General features: G+C 50.4%; 1 protein-coding gene across 1 annotated transcript in view; it reads right to left on the bottom strand.

The window, feature by feature from the left end:
• Positions 1-2,722: 2,722 nt before the first annotated feature.
• Dtnb (dystrobrevin beta) overlaps positions 2,723-23,162 on the bottom strand; it is a 204,364-nt gene continuing 183,924 nt past the window's right edge. Inside the window, exons 17-21 of the mRNA XM_059248686.1 lie at positions 11,701-11,860; positions 10,853-10,942; positions 7,962-8,018; positions 4,516-4,551; positions 2,723-2,800 (exon numbers count right to left, since the gene is read on the bottom strand). Of these exons, the coding sequence (XP_059104669.1) occupies positions 4,547-4,551; positions 7,962-8,018; positions 10,853-10,942; positions 11,701-11,860 (312 nt within the window). The 3' untranslated portion in view covers positions 2,723-2,800; positions 4,516-4,546. The remainder of the gene's footprint in view (positions 2,801-4,515; positions 4,552-7,961; positions 8,019-10,852; positions 10,943-11,700; positions 11,861-23,162) is intronic.

Below are 23,162 nucleotides of genomic sequence, written 5' to 3'. Positions count from 1 at the left end.
CCTCCTTATAAAAGCTCAGAGTGGTGCTGGCAGCACAGCCTCCAGGCTAAGAGCACCAACATCACCCGGGACGCCACAGAACCGAAAAGCTCTTGCTCCAGCCCAGAGCCAACTGGCTCAGAAACCCTGGCGACATCAACAAGGTCTCTAGTAGACTTGGGTGCTGCTCAGTTTGAGAACTACTAGCACAGAGGGTTGCCCAAGGACCTGTGCTGGGAGTTTCCCATTTCTGAGAGCCTGTGAGGGTGTGGGTGGTTTGCCACTACAGAGGTCTTCCAGAGGCAGGTAGGCCACCCACCTCCCACGCTCCAGCTGTAAGCAAACACCTGACCCCTGGAGAGCGGGCATCGGCTGAGGTCAGGCTTTGGAACCCTTCTCTTCCAGCTTCCAGACACAGCAGCAGCAGGGATTCAGATGACTCGGCATTGCCATGGCAACTGCATCTCTCCAAAGCTGGTGGGTACCTGCAGCAGGGAGCAGGCAGTGCGGGAAAGGAGTCTACCAGTAGATGAAGAATGGCAGGTGAGGAGACGTTCAGGAGAGCTGTAATCACGCACCGGAGCTAGAAGGATGGTTGCTTCCTCAGGGCCCAGGAGGGCCAGGTTGGTGACACACACCTCTCACCTTTCAAGATGGAGAGGCGGGAAGATCCCAAGTTCCAGGTCGGCTAGGATCTCAATCTTCCCCTCAACACACACAAAAGATGGTCCAGGGAGCATCTGGTTCTCCCATACCACATGCAGCAGCGATCTAGGCCAGGGTACTGCAGAGTGACTGGACTCCCCAGACTGGAGCACCTGCCAGTGCCTGTCAGTCACAGATCATCTGCCTAAGTTAAATTAAGTGGCTATGGAAAAATGAACAAGGAAGTTCCCACCACAGAATGACCTCCTGTGTTCCAGGTTGGGGAGACAAGGACAATGGTACAGATCTTTGTCTGAAAGCAGACGCCAAGACATCAGGGGCCTTAGCTATGGGTTTCTAGCTCTCAAAGAAATTAAGAATTGATATAACAAAGGTAGACATCATGTCTCCAGTGCTGGCATCAGAGGCACGAACCCAGACCCTTTCTTGGCCCTCAACCCTCTCCACGGCCGAGGTGGCCAGCATTTCCTGCGGTGAGGTGAGCGTCACTCCTCCCAGAGAGCAGACTGGTAGAGAGCAGTTTGGCCCTGCAGCCCTGGGTAGTTTGCTTTGTTCCTGTCTCTTGGGGGAAACAGCAAGCTCCTGTGAGGAGTCAGGAGGTGGAAGTCTGCCCTGTTCCCGGGCACAGAGTGTGAAGAGTGAGGATGGGGCAAGTATAGACAACATAGCGTTGTCTGTGAGGCTGTCACACCCTTACAGTCGATTTCATCATTGGGGTGTGCAGTGTGTCCCCGGATCTTCCTACATGGGAGTGTTCATGTTTGCCCCGCTGGCCTTCCTTAAGCCCGAATCCCCTTCCCCTGAGTGTGGGCAGCCTTTCACTGCGATTATGGCTGCTCAAGCCCCTGCTGGCCCTTCCAGGTCCTGAGCTCTGCCCTTTAACCAACCACACGTGTGTCAGGGAGCCAAGTGTTTTTGTGACAGCCGAGCAGAAGCCAGCTCCCAACTCCCGTTTGCGTTTTCGCTCTCACAGTGGCGGTAATCCATGCCTTTCCTACACAGTACCCAGGACACTGAGGACCTTGACTCAGCAAGGTCCCTATCACTTCTCCCACTCCAGCCTTGACTCACTCCAGCAAGAACCGCGAGTAAAGGCGGGGAGAGAGAGAGACAGGCGGGGAAGGAACGCAGCAGCATCCACCCTTGTTCTCCCAAGTGCTCCTCGAGGAGACTCTCCTGGGACTCCATCCATGTGTGGCCTCTGCACACACCTCAAAATTAGGGGAGGGGTCTGCAGAGGTGGGTAGGGGATGCTGCAATGCCATCTGTGGGCCCTCTCTCTTCCCTCCAGTCACTGCCCTTTATAAATATTTATAGTAGCTCTTCTACTAAAAATAACATCCTGGAGCTCAGGGAGCAGAAAGAAAAAAAAAAAATCAATGTGAATTGGACTTGGTGATCACATGTGCCACAGGACCCCAGGGGAGAGAATGCATGAGCAGCACTCACGCAGTGCGCCCCCTGGCTGCCAGCCCCAGCTCGGCCACTTAGCACGCTGCTGCCTCCCCCATTGACTGGACCACAGAGTCCACTGCCTTCCTCCTGGCTGTGGAGCAACAGTACAGCAGAGCACTGTGCAGGCGGAAGTTCAGAGAGGAAGGGGGGGGGGGGCGGAGACAGGACTATTTTTAGCACTGAGGCCAGGGTGTTAATGTCTGTAGAACTGAGCAAGGCCTGCAGCTTTCTTTGCATAGACAGAAGACCTGTTGGTTTTTTTAAAGGTCAAAGGTAGGAAAGAAACTTGTGTGCCCACACCAGGGGGCCCGTACCCTGTGCTGGCCAGACGCCAGGAGGAACCCCATTAGGTCAGGAACGCACACACACGGGCTCAGCGCTTTTTCTTTTCTTTTCCACCTCCTGGTAAATTCCTGATGCAGAGATGAGACCATGCCCTGAGGGAGGAATGCAGATGCTAGAACATGCAGGGCTACACATGGAGGCCCACCAGCTGGGGCCTCGGGCAGTCCCTCCCACTTCCCATAGGCTTGGCTCCTCTCTCCGGGGGTTGAGTGAGTCTGGCAGCCTGCAAGCCCGGTCCAGGTGTGCAGCAGCAGCAGCAGCAGCAGCAGCAAGACGGACAGGAATGCGCCTCTGGGGGAAGACCTTCCCTTGTCTTGTGGGTGCCAGCCAGCGTGCTCCTCCTCGGCCTCTGTGCCTGGACAAGACAGACTGTTAGTCACAAGCACACTGGGGGCGCAGGGTAAAGCTGCCAACAGCTGGGAACCAGCAGATCCGCAGGGAGGGTGGGGCCGGGGCTCTCAGCTCTTCAACTGCACGTAGCTGCCTTTTCTCTTTTGGTGGGACAGGGTTGGGGTGGGGTGGGGTGACGGTGTGTGCCTTCTGAGGTCATTGCTTATGTCAAAAAACTGGGTCACAGTGGCAGGTTTGGAAGGGGAGGAGGTGCGGTCGAGGTGATGGGCAGAGGGAGGGGAGAGAACCTCTGGAGGCAGAGAGCATGTCACAGTGTGTGGCACTTTTCATCAGTCTCTACTGCTGGCTCCTCATGACTCCTGACATGGGTCAGATGACAGACAGCAGGTGAGGCAGAGACACCAGCCGATTCTAGCCCTGGCACCAAGTCCTTGTGTGCGGGGGCTTTGGCGCCTTCGTGTGCACCGAAGGAGCAGGCTGGCTGGTGCTCACAAATCTCCTTCCCACGCTGTCTTTCTTGGGAAGAAAGTGTGCCCCAGTGTCCCCCCTAGGGACAGAGGGGACCCAGCAGGTTCCTGAAGGCCTTTGAGTCAGTTCCTGACCTCACCACAGCAGCCTGGGCTTGCCACAGGAAGGGCCTGATCTGCATATACTGAGCAGCAGTACCCTGGTGCTGGCCCACCTGCAGCCAGCTCAGCAAAGCAAGTGTGCATGCAGGCTGACCTTTCGGGAAGGGTGGGGACCAGTTCAGCCCAGAGGCAGCTCTGAGATGTCATTCTTAGAAGGCTATCTGAGAAAGTCCCTTTTCCGGTTGGTGGTGCCATGGCCCTGGGTTGTTTTTTTTTTTTTTTTTTTCTACCCTGAAGATTTGTAACTGAAAAGGATGTCCAATTTTTAAAAATAAGAAGTGGCTGGGTGGTGGTGGTGCACGCCTTTAATCCTAGCACTCAGGAGGCAGAGGCAGGCGGATCTCAGTGAGTTCGAGGCCAGCCTGGACTACAGAGTGAGTTCCAGGAAAGGCGCAAAGCTACACAGAGAAACCCTGTCTCGAAAAAAACAGACAAAAAAAAAAAAAAAAAAAAAAACAAATAAAAATAAGAAGTGGAGACCAGGCGTGGTGACACACCCCTTTAGTCCAGCACTTGGGAAGCAGGGGCAGTCAGATCTTCTTGAGTTCTAGAACAGCCAAGCCTACATAGTGAGACTCTCTGTCTTGAAAAGAAAAAAAGAAAGTTGCATCAAGACTACAGATTTAAAAAAAAAAAAAAAAGTGCCAGACTCATTCCTAAGACCAGAAGAGTGTCTGTCTGTCCTTTGACTCCCTGGCTCTCTGTGGTCAGTGTGGCTGGGGTCGGGACCCCATTAGGAGGCAGTGCTGAGTGACAGGATCCCAGGGGAATTCTTGCTGTGGGTACAGTGGACACAGAGGACAGGACTACAGAGGCAGAGGCAGCCCAGGGAGGTGGCTACTCTTGGCTGGTACTCTGCCACCCGCTTCAGTCAGTGCCACTGGAGACCCCCAGGGCCACGGACACACGATGCAAGACAGGCCACTGCCTGGAACCAGTAAACAGGTCCAGTAGCGGCAGCTGTGGGGGAGCGGAGGGAAAGGAGCAGTTGGGTTCTTTCAAGAAAATTCCAATTGTAAGGTAAGGCTTGCTCTGGCGTGGGACCTGTGAGGCAAGACAGGGAAGAGGAAGGCGAGGACATACTACTCACCTGAGTTTCCTGTGTCCGGGCTGCTCCTCGGCTAACCTGCGGCAGCATAGGCAGAAACAATACTGAGGTCACACTTGGGCTCTTCACAGCCTCCTGAACTTCTCTAAGGGGGCTTTCCTGACCCACCCGGCCCAGGGGCTAGCCTTCTGTCTCCTTTGTCTTGAGCTTTCCTGCCAGGGATAATGAGGTAGAGGTAGATTGCTCACAGCCCACAACTCAACTGGCATGGAGTACTGTGAAGGAAAGTCAGCCAGGGGAAGCAGAAGCTACCTCCACTCTAGGGGGCAGTTATGGGGAGCAGAGCCTGCTTGGTTCTAAAAGGGAAACAGTTTTGACGGGGACATTGTTCCTCTACACTGTGGAACAACTTGGCTATCCAGATGTCCATGTGTGGTTTTAGAGAGGGCCCTTGGAGGTTCCGAGCCCCTGTCTGTCCTCAGAGAGGGCCACTGCTGCCCGGATATGCATGAGGGTGCTTCTGTGTATAAACTAGGGGACATTCCGAAGGACACAGAAGTTCTGGAGTGGCTCAGGTGAACGTGGAGTGCTGGGGCAAACAGAGGAGGCGACAGTCTATGCCTCATTCTGCGGTCTTGTTTTACATGCAGGATAAAGGGATGCTCAGAGGGAAGGGTACCACAGAGTAGCAGCATCCTTTTCTAGAATTCCAACAACCCCAGAGTAGGGCAGACAGAGGTGGGAGCTGGGGGTGAATATGGCAGAGAAGCCTGCTGTGGTCAGAGTTCTTCCAAAGTGCCCATGTAGTGCTCATGCCTTGTGTGCTGAAGACACTGGGCGTGCTGAGCTGACTGGGTCGTGTTTAAGTCACGTGAGCCTGACTTCACCCCAAAGAAAAGAAATCTTCCTCTGTAAATTGGTAGTTATTGATTTTAAATGTCCCCACCCCAGATCTGCAAGGACTCGCACATTGTTTAGAGGCAAATCAAAACAAACTCTCCTTATCTTGCACCCGACTCTTTACCCTCTTGCTCTTAGAGATGGCACCTAAATGCCATAGAAGCTCAGGCATTCTCACAGCCTTCACATGGACAGACAGACTCTGGTGTGCGCACTCAGAGGGACAAAGGGAGACTCAGAGCTAAGAGCAAGCATCCAGTCAGACAGAAAGGGACTGACAGAGTCAGCCAGGGACAGAGACAGAGGCCCCGAGCCAGGTCAGGCCAACAGAAACCACTCCAATTCCTACAAGCAACTGAGGGGGGCGAGGGGGGGGGCACGGAGTCCACAGTTAAGGCAAGGTGAGGCGGCAAAGGCAGGGCTCTAGGTTTGCTTTGGGGACACGGAGGGAAGCTGAGGAGGGGCCTGGAGGAGGTCCCAGGACGGGGAAGCACACAGGAGGGAGGTCAAGGCAGTAGCTATGTCTTTAGTCAAGAAATTTCCACAGCAATGCTGAAGTCTGGTTGGGGTATGGGCGTGTGTTTGGGGGTGAGTCGATGTTCACCTGAGTGGCATGTCTCTGTCCTCCTGCCTCATGGCCCTTCTTCTCTGAACCTGGACCTCCGGATGGCTGTTCTCTGACAGCCTCGAGTGTGCCCAGGGCACCAATTCCCACCAACTCATGCCCGGTGGCCCATTTCTCCCAGGCCTCATTTTGGCTTCCGAATGCTTTCTCTACATGCGCAGGGTTTTCCCCTGTCTCCTTGGTAACGTTGTCACTGCCCTTGCTGACTGGTTTCCTGCCCCCAGCCGGCAAATACTCTCTTTAACATACCATCCCGGGGGCAAAACTGCCTTACACAGCCAGTGTTCTGACGGGGTTCCCCCCGTCCCCCTGTGACTGCCTTCCTTCCACCTTGCACTGGGGGCCCCTCCACACAGTCTAGTTCTGCTTGGACTCCAAAGCCCTGGGCTTGGAGCTGGAGTGGATCCAGGTCCTGCCACTTATTAACCTGCCCAGTTAATAAGCCTTTGAGCCTTGGCTAGAATTCTCCCCCTCTGGGGCTGGGAAGCCAAGTGAAGACGAAGACGGCTGTGTTACAGACTTGCCCACGGGTCTAGGAGCCAGCACGGGTCTCTCCCCACCTCTCCTGCTTCCTCACTTCACCTCCTGAGGCTGGGGGATCACTCCCTCTCACCTAACGCTAGCACGTCTGCCGCCCTGTTCATTTCCTTGGACGGGTTCATTCACTGACATTACTAGAAGACAGGCACTGTTCCAGACACTGGGAATACATCACCGACAGCACAGGCCAAGACCTCTGCCTTAGGGAGTGTACCGTTCTGGAGGAATCCAGAAACAACGTATCCATATAGGACAGACGTAACTGGAGACTCTCAAACGTCTCAAGAGGATTTCGTTATTGGCTTCATATCCCACTGGAAGATGACCATCAAGAACATGAAGTTCGGTACACAGAGAAACCCTGTCTCAAAAAACCAAAAAGAGAGCGAGAACATGAAGTTTGGAGTTAGAAAAACCCACTTCAAGTCTACTTATACTTATTCTCACCCAGAGGCTGTGTGAACAGACTCCCCCAGAATCCGTTTCCCTATTACTTAAATGGGGATGTTATTATCTGTATATTTTAACATAAAGGGTCACATGAGATTTTACATGAAATCAGTTAGCACAGAACAAGTACATAAATAGTTTTCATGCACAGTGAGACTCGGAAGGTATTACTGTCCTTGGCCAACACCTTTCTTCCTCGCTTTTACTCTCCCAGGAAGCCATCTATTCCAACCTACAAGTCTCTTACTTTTCAGAACGTCTTAGTATTATTTATTCTACATCAATAGTCTGTTTTGAGACAGGGTTTCTCTGTGTAGCTCTGGCTCTCCTGGAACTTGGTAGAACAGACTAGCCTTGAACTCAGAGACCCGCTTGCCTCTGCCTCCTGAGTGCTGGGATTAAAGGTGAGCACCACTACACCCAGCTTTAACGGTGTTTTCTTCTGAGGCAAGGTTTCACGTGGCCCACATTGACCTCAGTTCACTTTGCAGCAGAGAATGAGCCTGAATTTCGGATCCTCCTGCCTCTGCCTGCCGAGTACCAGGATTCCAGGTGCATGCCACTGCTCCCGTGGTTCGTGTGGTGCGGGGTTTGGCCTGGCCTTTGGGTGTGCTAGGTGAGCCATTTCCCAATGGAGCCACTTCCCCAGCTAACATGGGATCCTTCCTGATCAAGCTTTTCTGCTGCTTTGGTTCCTCCCATGCTTCCTCTACATAGCCTGGTTGTGCTTCCCCAACTAGACCGTCAACCCCAGGAGGAAGGGCAATCAATGTTCTGTGACTGGTTTGCACCCCAGAGTAGGAGTAAATGGCCTGACACTACCAAAAGGCAGTTGGGAGAACAGCAGAGGCACTGTGGGGGCTGCAGCCTTGGGGAGGGTGTGGTAGGGGAGAGGTCAGGAACAAAGGGAAGGAGGTCGGCATCCACTGCTCTACAGCTTGGTCTCCCATGCAAACTAGGGGTCCTGACTTGCCTTTACCTCCGTCTTTCTCAGCCTGCATCTTCTCGTCTTCCTCTGTACCTTCCTCTGCTGTGGAAACAAGTCCAAGGAGGCCAGTGACCCTTGGGTCTAGCACCAGGGTGGGAGGCAGGTGAGGGAGGCAACTTGGAAGGCCCGAGGTCCGAGGCAGAGCCCTAAGGCAGTGAGCAGCCTCCAGGGTGTATAAATGTCCCTTGCCCGTGCCCAACAGTTCCACACCCTGGTACTGTTTGATTGGAACCCTGCACACCCATGAAGCAGGGGGCATGATGTTAACCTGCTGGCATCTTTGGAGATCAAGGTGGGGGTGCTATATCTACTAGGGTTATACTCAATATTTTGCATTCAGGTTCAAGAAAACAATCATAGCAGTGCATGGTGGAGGGAAGCCCAGATTAAGACCGGCTTTAAAAGGGGCTGTGTGCTCAACACTGGGTGTTCTCGCTGAATCTGGACCTTGGAAATCAGGCCACCTCTCGCCAGGTATGGCCAAACAGGAGAGCAGACAATCATGACATATTTGATACATGTTAAAGGGATTGGATAGAATCTCCTAAAAAAGGAGAAAACGCCTTTAACCCCAGCACTCGGGAGGCAGAGCCAGGAGGATCTCTGTGAGTTCGAGGCCAGCCTGGCTACCAAGTGAGTTCCAGGAAAGGTGCAAAGCTACACAGAGAAACCCTGTCTCGAAAAACCAAAAAAAAAAAAAAAAAAAAAAAGGAGAAAACTTGGGAGTTACCACACTATCTACCACCAACCACTCTAAAGCTGGCCTGGAGAGAAAGTCTGGACTTAGAGCAGCTTTAGGCAAGAAACAACCCATGACAGAAAGGGAGATTTTAGCTCCCTAATAAGGAAGAACTCTCCAGTGATTAGAGCTGGCTATAAATGAGCTCCCCGGAAATATTCAAACTGGAGGCTTCTAAATTGACAATAAGTTCACTGAAATATCTTTAAGACCCCTTTGAACCCTAGGATTCCACTACTTGAAAAAAAATTTTGAAAGATGAGAAAGAAAGATAAGGACATGTGTGTCCTGTGCATGCTGCGGGAGGTGTATGAAAAGTCAACCTGGATATCCACTCCTATCCTAACCAAAGCCACCTTCAAGGAAGAAGTCAACATGCGTCACATGGGCAGGGCTCTCCCATCCACTGAGGGATAGGATTTATCTCTGCATTTAATGAGGGTGCTGGGTGATGGATGTTATGTCTATGTCAAACTACAGGCCTCTGTGCTTGGGGAAAGGAGCGTCACAGAACCTGCCCCGTTGCCTGTCGTGGGTCGGCTCAGAGCCCTGGCTTCATGTTTCTCTACATCCAAGCTCTAGAACTAGTTTTGCCTCTGCATGCTGTGGATCACAAGCAACTTCCCTGAAAACTCCCTTACCATATTTCTAACATAAGAAAGTTGGACAACAGGACCGCGAACATACCTTCTAAATGACACAGTTTTATTAAAACCAACTTTGCATGTTAACTGATGTTCTTGCCTCCCTCCCCCACCATAGAGCCTAGGTGGGCTTTGAATTCATAAGGCTCCCAAGAATCGGGGACTGCAGGCATGCACTGCCATCCTGCCTCGGTCCCTGTCCATCAAATTCCACTCTCATTCTCGAGCCCTGAGCTTTGTGAGTCACGTGTTTTTGCAGAAACTCTAACTGTACTCTCTCTGCATGTCCTAGAAGTCCCTGAGAAACTCCCTCTGAAACTGTAAGTGAAGTCTATTAGGGAGCTAGATTAGAGAAAGGGCCTTCTAATCAGCTGCGAGGTCTCCTGAGGTCACCCTCCCCGACCCCCGTCCAGCTCTGTGCATATACAGTGAGGGCGGGGCTTCAGTGTGGCCATGAGCAACAGGATGAGAGAGGGCGAGGGCCTCATATGGCCCGTGGCAGAATGGGCGAGCGAGCGAGCTGAGCTGGGATAGCCAATCAGGCCACAGGAGTAATCTCTTCTGAAGGAAAACAGGTGGACGTGAGGGCTGAGGTGTGGAAGAGATGATAGCCCTCAAGGAGATGCTTTCCCAAATGCTGAAAATGTGGCTTGCCTTCCACAGGAGTGTCTGAACGGCCCACGGAAACACGGCTCTGCTAAGCCACTGCAGAGTATTTACAGGCACTGCCTTGGGTAATGAAGGAAAGAGAGGGCCCTGTGGAGATGGCAGCCCCACAGGAAGGCCGTGGCAGGAGAATAACCAACCCCTAAGCACTGAGTGGCTCCACCACTGATGGAGCGGAGGGGTACTTGGAGGTACGGTGGCTTTGTCCTCTCTCTCTCCCTCTCTCTCCCCCAGGGTTCATGTAAGGGGAACGCGCTGTGGAGCAGAGGAAGGAGTCAAACAGGACTGAGCGTGAAGAAGGGAGGGCGCTGCAGCTGGGGTCTTCAGGCGAGATCAGAGCCTGCTCACGGACAAAACAGAGTCAGACAGGAAGCCAGAGGGCGGCTGGAATAGAGACAGGTGTGGCTTGGTGCTGCCACACTGCCACATCCAGGACAGCTTCAGAATGAGGTGATGGCCAGCCTAGGGAGAGAGCCACTGTGGACAAAGTGGAGTGGGGGGGAGGGAGGGAGAGAGGGAGGGAGGGAGAGAGAGAGAGAGAGAGAGAGAGAAAGAGAGAGAGAGAGAGAGAGAGAGAGTAGGGCTCTGGCTGCACTGAAGAGCAGACCTTCCTTCAAGCTGGAATGGTGTCTGCTCCTTCAAACTGTTCTTATTATAAGCTGTGATCGCATGTGGGAGGGAGGAGGCACTGGATGAAGAGTCTGTGTGATCCTAGAAGGGAAAATGGAGTGGAAAGAAGGGCTGGGTGCCTGGTGGTAGGAGAGGGCAGGAAGACGTGCGCACAGAGGGGAGGGAGGTGGAGACTGGTGGGGAGCTCTGGGTTTCACCTGAATGGAGCTCCTTCACCAGGGATGACATGGTGTTGGTGATGGAGTCAGCAGCCACCAGCAGGTCATTGCGGAGGTTTCTCCTCGTACCTGAGGAGTCAGAACAGATCGCAATGCAGATGGGTGAGCATGGTGGAGAGCGCTGAGGGATGCCCCAGCCAGCGAGGCCCTGGATGGAACCCGGGTGCAGAGGTGACTAGGGCAGGTAGGACGGCCGCAGCTCTGCATGCTCCTGGAACGTCCAGTCCACTCCGTCTTCTCCACCGGGAGAGTGGGGGCCTGCCAAGTCCTGTCAAGTCCATGCTTTGAAGGCACCAGGGTAGAATGGGGTTCCGGCTTAGCTTTGCCTCAGCACGTTCCTCAGTCTCAGGGTGAGGGGCTTGACTCTGTCTCCATCCCCTCCCCTCAAGACTCCCTTGCCCATTATTTAAGACTGTAGGACCCTGGTTCCTCAGTCGGCCGCATAGCAAGTGCATGCTTACTGCTCTTTGGTTAGGTCCTATGGAGTTACTGCTCTTCCTGTTCTTGCTTATTATAAGGACCTCATAGGGCCAATGTGTGAGGAGGCAAAGCCCAAAGGGAAGGCATTTCCTTCAGTCCAGAGCTTAGAACCCAAGGGGCCAATTACCTTCAAGCAAGCGCCTGCAGACCTCTCATGGAAGACCAGCCTATCATGGAGAAGGAGCCAGCACATAACTTATTTATACTGTCAATCTGATCACTAAGGCCACACTATCTGATCATCCGAAGCCAGGAGCACGAAAGGCAAGTGACTGGAAAAATCCTGGCAGGGATCCTGCATGTGCTTTCAGCCCCTTAGCTCTCCACAGACTCGCCCGGAAACTCACCTTGTGCAAAGGCCTCCTGGACATCTCCCCCAACTCCACTCAGTGAGTCCTGTGGGCCGTGGGTCGGGGTGGAGCCGGCAGACGTGGAACGCACAGGCATGGGCATAGGGCGGCCGCCTCCATGAGTGGGTGATGTGTGAGGTGACCCTGTGGCTTGAGCCTGGGGGGATCAGAGAGAAAACATGTCATCTTGGGTGTCCAATCTCTCTAAGAAAAGGGGGAAAGCACTTCCCAGGATCACACTTTTTAAAAACAAAAAACCAAAACCAAAAAACAGGAGCCAGGACTCGGGAAAGGAAGGGAAGGAAGAGAGAAGGGGGCAGTGTGGGAATAAGAACAGTACTTAGGAGGCAGGAGGATGGCTGGGAATTCAGAGGCAGCCTGGGCTACACAGTCAGTTCAAAACTACAGGGTAAGAACCTGCCTCAGAAAATCAAAACCAAAAGGAGGGGCCGAGAGAGGCGGGAAGCGCGTGGCAGGGAGAGCAGCTGCATCCAGGAGGGTCCAAGAGGGGAAAAACCAACCAACCAACCAAACAAAAATCCACCAACATCCTCGAGTTTGCGGGCCAACACTCTGTACCCATCCTTATCTGATCCCACAAGAACCCGTGGGTAGAAAGCACCCATCTTTTCATATAACTTTTAGAGATGAAAATCAAGACCACGGGAGAGGCTTCTCAGGAGTGTGTGGGAGGAAGCGCAGTTCACCAGAGGCCACACCAGAATAATCCACGGGCAGTGTGTGCCGTGGTGGGGGGGAGGGCGGTGGTAGGGTTTCTTTCTCCCATGTGATATCCAGCAAAACTGCCACACTGCCGTACCCTCTCGGGAAGGTCTGGTTGGGTAGCTGTAGGACCAGGTGAGAGTGACCATAGGCTCATTGGGGGGGAGCTTTCCTCAAGAAAGCCTAGTATAGTTTTGGATTTTTCCCTAAGCTTGCTTTCTCTCTCTTTTTAAGACAGGGTCTCTTCTGCATGGCCCTGGCTGTCTTGGAATGATGTAGACCAGGCTGGCTTCAAACTCATGGAGATCCACCTGCCTCTGCTTCCTGAGTGCTGGGATTAAGGTGTGCACCACCGCCGCCTGGCTGTTCATTACTCTTAAAGACTTATTTTTGACTGGACTCGGACTTGGAAGAAAAAGCTCTTGGCAAGGACAGCCTGCAGCTCTTGGCAATCTGTTTCTGGTATTTCTCTTTGGCTTCCTTCCTTCTCTTGGCCAAAAGCTTAGCACGTTCTGCAGCCTCCTTGTTTTGCTTAATATATTGTTTCTTCAGAGCAGTGTGCTGCATTTGTGTTGCAGGACGCGTGGAGGAGCAAGACGCTGAATCTTGGGTGCACTGGTCCTGGGCTTCTTACCTCCTTTATTTAAGAGCTTTCTGACAACATTGGAGGACATCATCTTCTTTCGAGAAACTAAGTTTTCAGATTCTGCTAGCTCTTTTGGGCCCCAACCACCGAGGCAGAGCATGTCTGTCGATCCAGGAATATCCTTCTCTCTTAAAAATAACCAAGCTGGGAACAGTCAGGCTGTCACCCCCAATGCACTCTGAACAGAGGTGCACTTCCCATCTCTAGCTCTCCTTGGTCTGTAACAAGAACGCCGCCACTCACTCCGCTGTGGGTCAACACCCCTTGCTTCACGGGAAAAGCCTGTCTGTTGTTCACGCAGAGCATCAGCAGCTACTTCTGTGGCCATGCGCTTCTCACAGGAACTTCGACAGTTGCGTTCACTGCCCATGTCCTTCGTCTTGACAGGGTTGACCCCCTAAGAAGCAGCTTGGAGCAATGGGGTGTGGCAGCTGGAAGAGTCCCCTGGCCCAGGGGGTCAGATTGGAGGATTTTGGGGGAGCAAAACTGGACGAACAGAAGTAACAGTTGAGTACAGGTTCCTGCGAGTCTCTCTGGGGACTTAGCCCAGAGATGCCAGACAGACAGAATATGCCCCACACGGCTGCCTGGAGGTCCACACAATGCTTCCCCTCACTGCTGCAACTGTGTGGGTGCTGAATGGAATATTTTGTTCTTGATGGTTCCTATTTTCTAGTTTGTTTTCTGAGACACGGCCTCAACTTCAAGATCTTCCTGCTGCAGTCCCGTGCGGGGATTTCAGGAGCCTGCCGCTCTGTGCTGTTCTCAATGATTCTTCCTGAACCTTTGTGTGTGGGTGTGTCATTTATTCATTAAAAAAAAAAAAAAGGGTCTCGCCGGATGGTGGTGGTGCACACCTTTAATCCCAGTACTCGGGAGGCAGACCCAGGTGGATCTCTGTGAGTTCGAGGCCAGCCTGGTCTACAGAGCGAGATCCAGAACAGGCTCCAAAGCTACACAGAGAAACCCTGTCTAGGAAAAAAAAAAAAAAAAAAGGGTCTCATGTACCCCAGGCTAGCCTTAAACTTGCTATGTCACTCAGGATAACCTTGGATACCTGTTCCTCCTGCCTCTACCTCCCAAGTACTGGGATATAGGCATACTGCAATGCCAGCTCTGTGTGTGTTTTAATTTAAGAAATATAAAAGCTCAGAAAATGATTGGATATAACACTATAAACCACCCCAAATGAATAATTCCATACAATTTATTTTAATCTAAAAAAAAAAAAAAAGGTACAGACAGACTTGAAGACGCCGTTAACCCCCAATTCTTCGCAGGCTCAGCCCCTTCATCTCTTCCCTTTGGAAACTTCCTGGTTTGTTTGTTTGTTTGTTTTCACTTTTTTGTTGTTTTGTTTTTCGAGACAGGGTTTCTCTGTGTAGCTTTGGAGCCTTTCCTGGAACTCGCTCTGTAGACCAGGCTGGCCTCAAACTCACAGAGATCCGCCTGGCTCTGTCTCCTGAGTGCTGGGATTAAAGGCGTGCGCCACCACTGCCCAGTCTGTTTTTTAACCAGAGATTTTGGTGTGGAATTTTTTTTAACCTATGTGTACATATATAACTATGAATATAATATTTTCATGCCTTTAAATTCTGTATGAATGGTATTGAACTACAATGATTACTTTTAAATTTGTTTCTATTACTTAGCATACTCTGAGAGAGTGATCCATGATACAAATAAATATGAATTTAGACTTCCTTCACATCACATTAAAAAAACCAACCACCAGGTGGTAGCGGCACACCCCTGGGAGGCAGAGGCAGGCGACTTTGGAGTTCGAGACCAGCCTGGTCTACAGATAGAGTTTTAGGACAGCCAGGACTACACAGAGAAACCCTGTCTTAAAAAACCCCAAACCAAACCAAACCAACAGAATAACTTCAAAATGGAGCAGAATAAATATTAGACCTAATATCACACAATTTCTCAAAGAAAGCAAAGGAAAATCCTATGCAAAGACTTCTTGGATATAATACCCAAACCATATCTTTAAATGATATAAAAGGAATAAATTTTTTTTATTTATGTTTTAATGTGTGCATGTTTTTATGTGTTGCCTGGAGAGGCCAGAGATCAATATTAAGTACCTTCTACAACTACTCCCCACTTTATTTTTTCTTAAGATGTATTTATTTTTATATGTGTATTTTTATATCTTTTTATGTGTATGGGTGTTTTGCCTGCATATATACGGGTCTGTGTACCTGGTGCCCAAAGATGAGTCAGATCCCCTGGAACTGGAGTTACAGACGGTTGTGAGCTGCCATGTGAGTGTTTGGAATTGAACCCAGGTCCTCTGGAAGAACAGCCAAGTGGTTTTTTGTTTGTTTGTTTTAAGACAGGGTTTCTCCGTGTAACAGCCCTGGCAGTCCTGGAACTCACTATGTAGATCAAGCTGGCCTCGAAATCACAAGAGATCCACCTGCCTTTACTTGCCAAATGCTGGTACTGTAGGTATGTGCCTCTACATCCAGCATGGCTATTGCTCTTAGCCCCCGAGCCATCTCTCCATCCTCCACCTGAGACGGGGGTCTCTCACTGAACTGGAGTTCACTGATTAGGTTAGTCTAGCTGGCCAGCAAGCCCCAGGGATGTTATTTCTGCGTCCCCAGTGCTGGGATTACAAGTGTGTGCCACCCTGTCCTTATTCTTGCATGCCCAGTGCTTTACCGACAAGCCATCGCCCTAGCCCATGATACACTGGCTTTTTTTTTTTTTTTTTTATCAAGTTAGAGACTTTTACCAAAATATCCAGAAGAGAAAACTTCAAATGTTCTTATCACAAGAAAGTATTACTTGTTTATAATGATGGATAGCCTAGTTAATTGATATAATATAACTTAGATCAGGCTGTACTGCAAAAAGATGTAAACTTATCATCTTTTGATTTAAAAAAAAAAACCCTTTGCTTTTCAAAGTATAGTCATTAAACTCCATATGGGCAGATCAACTAAAAAATGGATCAATGATCTACAGAAACAAAAACAGAATAGCACTCGGGAGGTGGAGGCAGGCAGAGCTCTGAGTTTGAGGCCAGCCTGATTGACCCAGAACTTTGGAGGGAGAGGCAGCAGGGTCTGTGGGTTAGAGATGAGCCTCAGCTGTGCCGTAAGCTTCAGCCAAGACCACCTGGGCTGCATGAGACCCTGATCATTGCTGTCAAAGGACTGGAGTTCGGATCCCTGCACCCACATCGGGGGCTCCAAGGGAACCAACGCCCACTCTGGCCTCCATGGGCCTGTGTGCACACATACATAAAATAATAAATAATCTGAGTGAAAAAAAAACAAGAGGAAGGATGTCACAAAAGGGAGCCGAGTCTTAAGAAGGAATCTCGGATAAGGGACCTTACCTAGCACAGACAAAGAACTCTCCCGACTCAGTCACAAAAGGACAAGTAATCTAATTTGAAAACGGGCAAAAGATCAAGCAGTTAATTCTCTAAAGACAGGAAACGTCCAACAGGCATGAAAAGGATCCTCGATGGCACTGAACACTAGGGAAAGCAATGAAGAGCACCATGAGAGCCCACTTTACTGCCATTAGGATGAAGGCTACAAAAAAGACAATAACAAGTGCCAACAAGAATGTGGGGAAACTGGAATCCTCAGACACTGCCAGCAGGGCTGTGAGAGGACACAGCTGCTCTGGAAGACAGCCTGGATGCTCCTCAAAAGGCTGAGCTCCCCATAACACGGCCATTCCACTCTCAGGCATATATATCCACCCAAGAGAAAGGAAAACGTGTTTGAACAAAATCGGTGTCCAGATGTTCGCGAGAACGCTAACGCAGTCGGAGTGGAACAACTCAAGAGTCAACTTGAACTCTTCAGATCCAACGGGTTACAGCCATACAGTGGAATAGTATTAGGCAATGAAAAGGAATGAAGAACTGATAACATTCACAACACTTTGAAAACATTTTGCTAAGTGTAGGAAGCCGTTCACAAAAGAACACACATTCTAAATTTACACGAAAACCCCAGAATAGGGAAATCATAGACAAAGTACATGGTGGTTATATAGGCAGAGCGGGGGTTGGGAAGGCTGAGGGATGATTGTAAACAGGCAAGATGCTTTTTTCTTTTTGAGACCGATGAAGTGATGAAGTTTCCAAAACTGAAGGTAATGATGATGGTACAACTCTGAGAAAATAATTTTAAACAAACAAACAAATAACACTGAATTTTACAGTTCAAAACGGTGAATTTAAGGTGGACGTGAGCCAAGAGAAAGGCATAGACTGAAAGTAAACATCCACAAATTATATCTGAAGCGGAACATAGGAAGATTTCTCCTAACTCAGTAATGTGACAAACAATGTAACCACAAAGTGGTCAAATTCTGAGCACACGTTTCCTCACAGGAGGAGTCTGAGTGTCGTAATCATACACGTGCCAAGTCCCAGGGGACAGGACTCTGCACACACAATGCAGAACACTCTGCTCAGGACTGCTTAGAAACAGCTACAACTGGGGACTGTCAAGGGTGTGGGGAACCCGAAACCCTCCTACTGCTGCTGAGGGCGAGAAGTTGCCAGGTTTCTTAGACTGTCAATCAGAAGCCTAACCACGGAACCCAGCAAACCCTGCTCCCAAAACGAAAACATAAGCCCACCATATATATATTATATATTATATATATAGTGTTTTGATCAAATCCACCCCATCCCTCCCCTCCAACCCTTCCCCCAGTCCCACCCTACCATTATTCCCTCTCAATTTCATGTACTAAAAAAAAAAATAAATAAACAAATAAAGCAGTCCTTAGTCCAGCGTGTGGGTGGTGTGGGACTATCCGCTGGGGCCTGGGTAGTTTCTTAGGGGCTGCATTTCTGAAGGGAACTGACTCCCTCCCAGCAGCCACCAATTGGGCTATTTAATATTTGCATATTAAAATTGCTGGAACAGGGAGTTGGAAAGATGGTTCAGTGGTTAAGAGCCCTGGTTGCTCTTCCAGAGGACCCGGGTTCAATTTCCAGCACTTACATGGTGGCTCACAAGCATCTGTAACTCCAGTTCCAAGGGATCCAACTAACCTACTCTGACCTCTTCAGGCACCTAGAGCACATGGTGCGCATACATACATGCAGGTAAAAACTCATATACATAAAATTGAAAAAATATTTTTTTATTTTTATTTTTATCTATCTATCTATCTATCTATCTATCTATCTAGCTAGCTAGCTAGCTAGCTAGCTAGCTATCTATCTAGCTATTTATTCGAGACAGGGTTTCTCTGTGTAGCTTTGGAGCCTGTCCTGGATCTCACTTTGTAGATTAGGCTGGACTCGAACTCACAGAGATCCGCCTGCCTCTGCCTCCCGAGTGCTGGGATTAAAGGCGTGCGCCGCCGCCACCTCCCCCCCCCCCCCAACATTGGGATAGAGCCGGCAGGGGTCCAGTAACCCTTGTCTGGGTGGAGTAAGAAAACTCTGATACCCAGGGTAGCTCAAAGATCCAATGTGTGGCTCATGGATATGCAGTTGCTTCAGCCCTGCCTGAGAAGGAACTGGTCTTGGCTGTGGAATGCCATTGGTCCAGGGATGCCAAGAGACTATGATCTAGCTCTAACAGAACACACAATGACAACACCACCACCACCACCACCAACAGAGTGCATTCTCTCTGTTGAAAAGACTGTGCCCTCCCTTACCAGCATGACTCACACAGCTGTCTCTTCTCAGATGCACAATTGCCCTTTGCCCTCGTGCCTCCCGACCCGTGCATGCCTGCTGGACTCCCAGGCGTCGGCCTGGAGGCTGAGACCCCGTCATCCTGAGACCGAGCGCTCTGCTCCTCTGTTCCAGCATGCACTGTCTTCTCACGTTCCAAGCCTACACCACTGTGCTCAGCACAGGTTGGTGCTTAGTAAGTCCTTGTCAGGCGATGATGAGGGGCATCGAGTTTCTCACCCTTCCTTTGGTAATGCAAAGTAGGGAAGTAGCTAGGGCAGGCAATGAGTTCCCCAGGGAGTAGTGAATCTATCTATCACTGGAAAATCTTGGTGTGAAATTCTCTAACTAGCTGACTAAATGTGGTAGCCAGACCTCAGAGAGCCCAAAGTGACCTGCCATGTACATCCTGGAATAATCTCCTGCTCTGGAATGTTGGCTGGGCCAAGCGACTTGCTTCTAATGAATCAGACAAATGGGACAGATGCCACTTTTGAGGTTAGGTTATAAAAGATGGTGGCCATAGCCTGGGTGACCCTTGACTGTAGCCTTATAGGAGCCTCTGCAGGGTTCCTGGCCCATAGGGATTGTGATATGATCGATATTACAGGCGTGCACCACCACGCCTGGTGGTATGTCTTTCTAAGCCAGTTTTGAGATGATACTGTGTAGCAATAAATAATCAAACATGCACCAAACTTACTGTGTTTCTGTTTTTTAAATAACTACTTGAACAGAGCAATCACAGTCGGAATTGGGTTGACAAAGTGGGCAGATGGATTTGGGGAGAGACTAGAACCAGAGGCCCCAATGACAGGCTGAAGGCCCCCAGGAAGAGGCCCATGGGAGGGAAGAGAGGCAAGGAAAGGTAACCAGGAAAACATCTTCCTAATGTGACAATGCACCCAGGGCCCTGAGACCAGTAGCCTGGCCCAATACCCAGTCTCTGGCTCTCTGTCCATGACTATCAGCGCCCTGTAGCACTGCTCGGTACCCAAAGCGGAAGGGAAACAGGTCCTGAGATGCGATCCCAGGTCTTCCCAGGTGAGCACAGAGGGAGGCAGAGTGGGTCAGGGACAAGGGGTTGGAAATAGAAGTTAGAGACTCGGCTTCTTCTCTCCACTGTATGGCACACAGACCCAACCATGTCCAGGGTCCAGCTTTCTCATCTGCAAACGAGAGGATGCTAGCTGACACCAGAGATATTTTTCAGATTAAAAAAAAAATGCTGTGATCCATGATCTTTACCACGTCACTGCATCTCCCCAGTGCCAACTGGCCCTTGCTTGGATTGGGGTGAAACCACTGTCAGAGAAGAGCATGCTCCCGAGAAGAAATGGCTGTCTCATGTCACCTGGTGACATGTCCTGCTTGTAATTAACCTGCCTCACAAGTCCAGCCAGTACCAGAGATGTTGCACACAAGAGACGTTGCACACAGAGGTCTTGAAGATGTGAAGATGTGATGAGGGGCACAGGGAACAGGCTGCCCTGCAGGGTACAGGACTAGCTCTGGAAAGACAGTAGGAGAAGAGGGCCTTCTGCTCACGTGTACACACACTGGAATGTGGGATGCTCGGTGAGACAGCCTGAGCCTGCGGCGCACAGTGATCCCCTCACCTTGCTGTGTCTCACCTACCCGTGATCAGGTACTTGACAGGCTGAGGCCAGACAGACACCAAGAATTCAGCTGTGGTACTGCAGTACAGTCTACTAGCCCTTTGCCTCAACAGCAAGGCCGTAGTCAAGGTATGCCCTCTCCACGGGGATGGCCAGGCTCTCTGTTAAGAGCAACTAGTCTGGGATGAACAGCACAGTGGGTAGCTGAGGGTGCAAGGGAATCTGAGAGTAAAATACAAACCCTCACTGCTCCAAGGTAGGAGGGCCATTGGCCTTGGGAAGAAGAGAAGCCCTGCAACACAATGCAGAACTTTCAGGATTCCAGCACACTCCATAGTGAAGGCTGGCACCCAGAATGGCCAATCACATGTCTAACCAACGAGCACACATGATAAATGTCCCACGACTCAGGTTCCCTGAATGCAGACACCCCTTACAGTTGGAAACACTTCTGCTGGGAATGCAGAGCTAGAGGCACATTCCAACCTGAGCAGCAGTCCTGACTGCTGGTTCTCATTTTCAAACCAGCAAAGATATGAAAGTTTTGCACTGGGCTCCGGAAAAGTGTGTAGAAATTACATTTATGTATTCAAGGGTCTTATGTCCTACCTCATTTTATGCATGTAGAGAGGTCAATCAGGCTACAAACAGATCAGTAGAAGGTCTCGAATGACTAGGAGAAGCCTGAGTATGCTTAGATCGTATTCCCACAATCCTGAGGTCAGAAGGAACACGAATCAGTCAAGACTTCCCACGACTGAAGCGAACTATGATTTCCCCTACTTCCCTTCAGGAAGAGTGGACTCTGGGGCCTCTACTGCCCAGCCACAATCCCAGCGCTACTGTGATTTCCTATAGAAGAATCAATTTCATTTCCAGGAAGGACAAGAAACGTAGGAAGGGACAAGGCAGAGCATGACTTCCTCCCTTATCTGGAACACAGATCGAACACTGGAGCCAGAACAGGTACAGAGAATGCCAGAGAAGGTGAGCTGAGGACAGGGATCGCTCCCCAGAGGAATGAGAACTCAGACGCAGAGGCAGAGACTTGCCAGCAGACCAGCTGCAGAGAGAAAAGGGCACTGTCTTCAGTCAAAACGACCAGGGCACGGCTCTTGGCTGTCTTTAGGCATCCCCAGTAGGGTGCCTGGCACACAGTAGGGACTCCATAAATAACCCTTCTTTCTCTTCTTTTCCATATGGAACAGGTAAGATTTTTTTTGTCATCTCCTTGGTACACTTTATAGTCAAGTAGTCAAGCCCAGGGAAGCCTATGGTAAAAAGTGTAACGTTGAGAGCAAGCCCTCCTTCCCCTGAACACTCCCCCTCCCCTAGCCAGGCTGGTAGCATGGCAACAGGACGGAGGACATTTCAGTCTCCATCTCTCTCCCTGACTCATGGATACCTGCCAGGCAGCAGATGGCCTGTGTGGACGATTACCTTCACTTTGCCGCAGTGTATTTAAATTAAACAAACTGGCCTTTTTGCTGCTGATTGTTGGATGCCCTCTCGGAAAAACAAAAACAAAATCCGGGGAGAGAAGAGCTGTAAGTCTGAAATCTAGGCAAGGCAACGGGGGCTGTGTGGAGAATGGGAACTGATAAAGAATGGGCTCAGGACATTTTCCCTGGGAGAACAGGTAAAAGCCTCCCACGCCTGAGCTGAGCTGGCGGCCGAGGTGGAGCTGTGCTGGGGAGCTGCAGCTGCACCACCGACTGTGGAGAGAGGGTGGGCTGTCTCCGCGGCAGTCAGCCTTGCCACAGGATGAGAAAATAACCACCTCATCTGACCGCTGGGAGTCAGAACTCGGCCTGGGAGCCACATCTCATGCATAGGAGGGTAGCAGGGACCAGCAGCAGCAGCAAGGAAGGCAGCGGGATGCATTCTGTCTGGGCTGAACTGAAGCAGGGAAGGAGGCGCTTGAGCATCCTGCCTCAGCGAGTGCCCATTTGCAAGAATAGGCCAGCATGACCTTTAAAAGGCAAACCTGGCTGCTAGACTCCTCATAGAGTACTGAGGAGAATTTCTATGATGTTTCTCTGCTCTGAGAATATCTATCTATCTATCTATCTATCTATCTATCTATCTATCTATCTATCTACCAACCTACCTATCTATCCATCCATCCAGCCATCTATCATCTATCTATCTGTCTGCCTGCCTATCTATCTATCTATCTATCTATCTATCTATCTATCTATCTATCTATCTATCTATCTCTATCGTATATCTGATGGAAGGAGAAGGCCACCAAGAGGCCTGCATATGGTCCCTCTGCAGAGGACGGACACCTGCTTGTTCCTACACCAGGACAGGAAACTCAGGGCCCATAGATGACCAGTATCTCACTGTGGAGGCCTGTGAGGTCTTTTGGTTTGCTGATGTTCTGTAAGTGGATCAACAGCGTTGGCAGGGGGTAGTGGCATACATTTGGCTTCCAATCACCATGATTTTGTCTCTCTGTGAGTCACACAGAGTTGTAATAGAAGCCAGAACTTACTCCTGGATGCAAAGGAGTGGAAGGGAAGGCGTCTACTGATTTTCCCGGATGGAAGGCAGCATCCTCAATTTCTGGAACCAAGTACAATTTACTGCAACTTATAAACTAAAGGAAAAAAAGAAAGTGGATAAAAGATGGTCTCTCCATTGAGTGCCCCAGCACAGGACTTCAAAGCCAATTCTCAGCAAAATGGTCAGGAACCTCACTAAGAGAAAAATCTTCTACGGACAACATTAAAAACTCTAGATGTACCTGGGAAACAAAACTAGACAGGTCCCTGGGAGGATGTGC

This window comes from Peromyscus eremicus, chromosome 22 (assembly GCF_949786415.1).
Source record: "Peromyscus eremicus chromosome 22, PerEre_H2_v1, whole genome shotgun sequence".
NCBI lineage: Eukaryota > Metazoa > Chordata > Mammalia > Rodentia > Cricetidae > Peromyscus > Peromyscus eremicus.
Note: the sequence above shows the minus strand (reverse complement) of the source record. Positions and strands in the feature narration are given on the sequence as shown.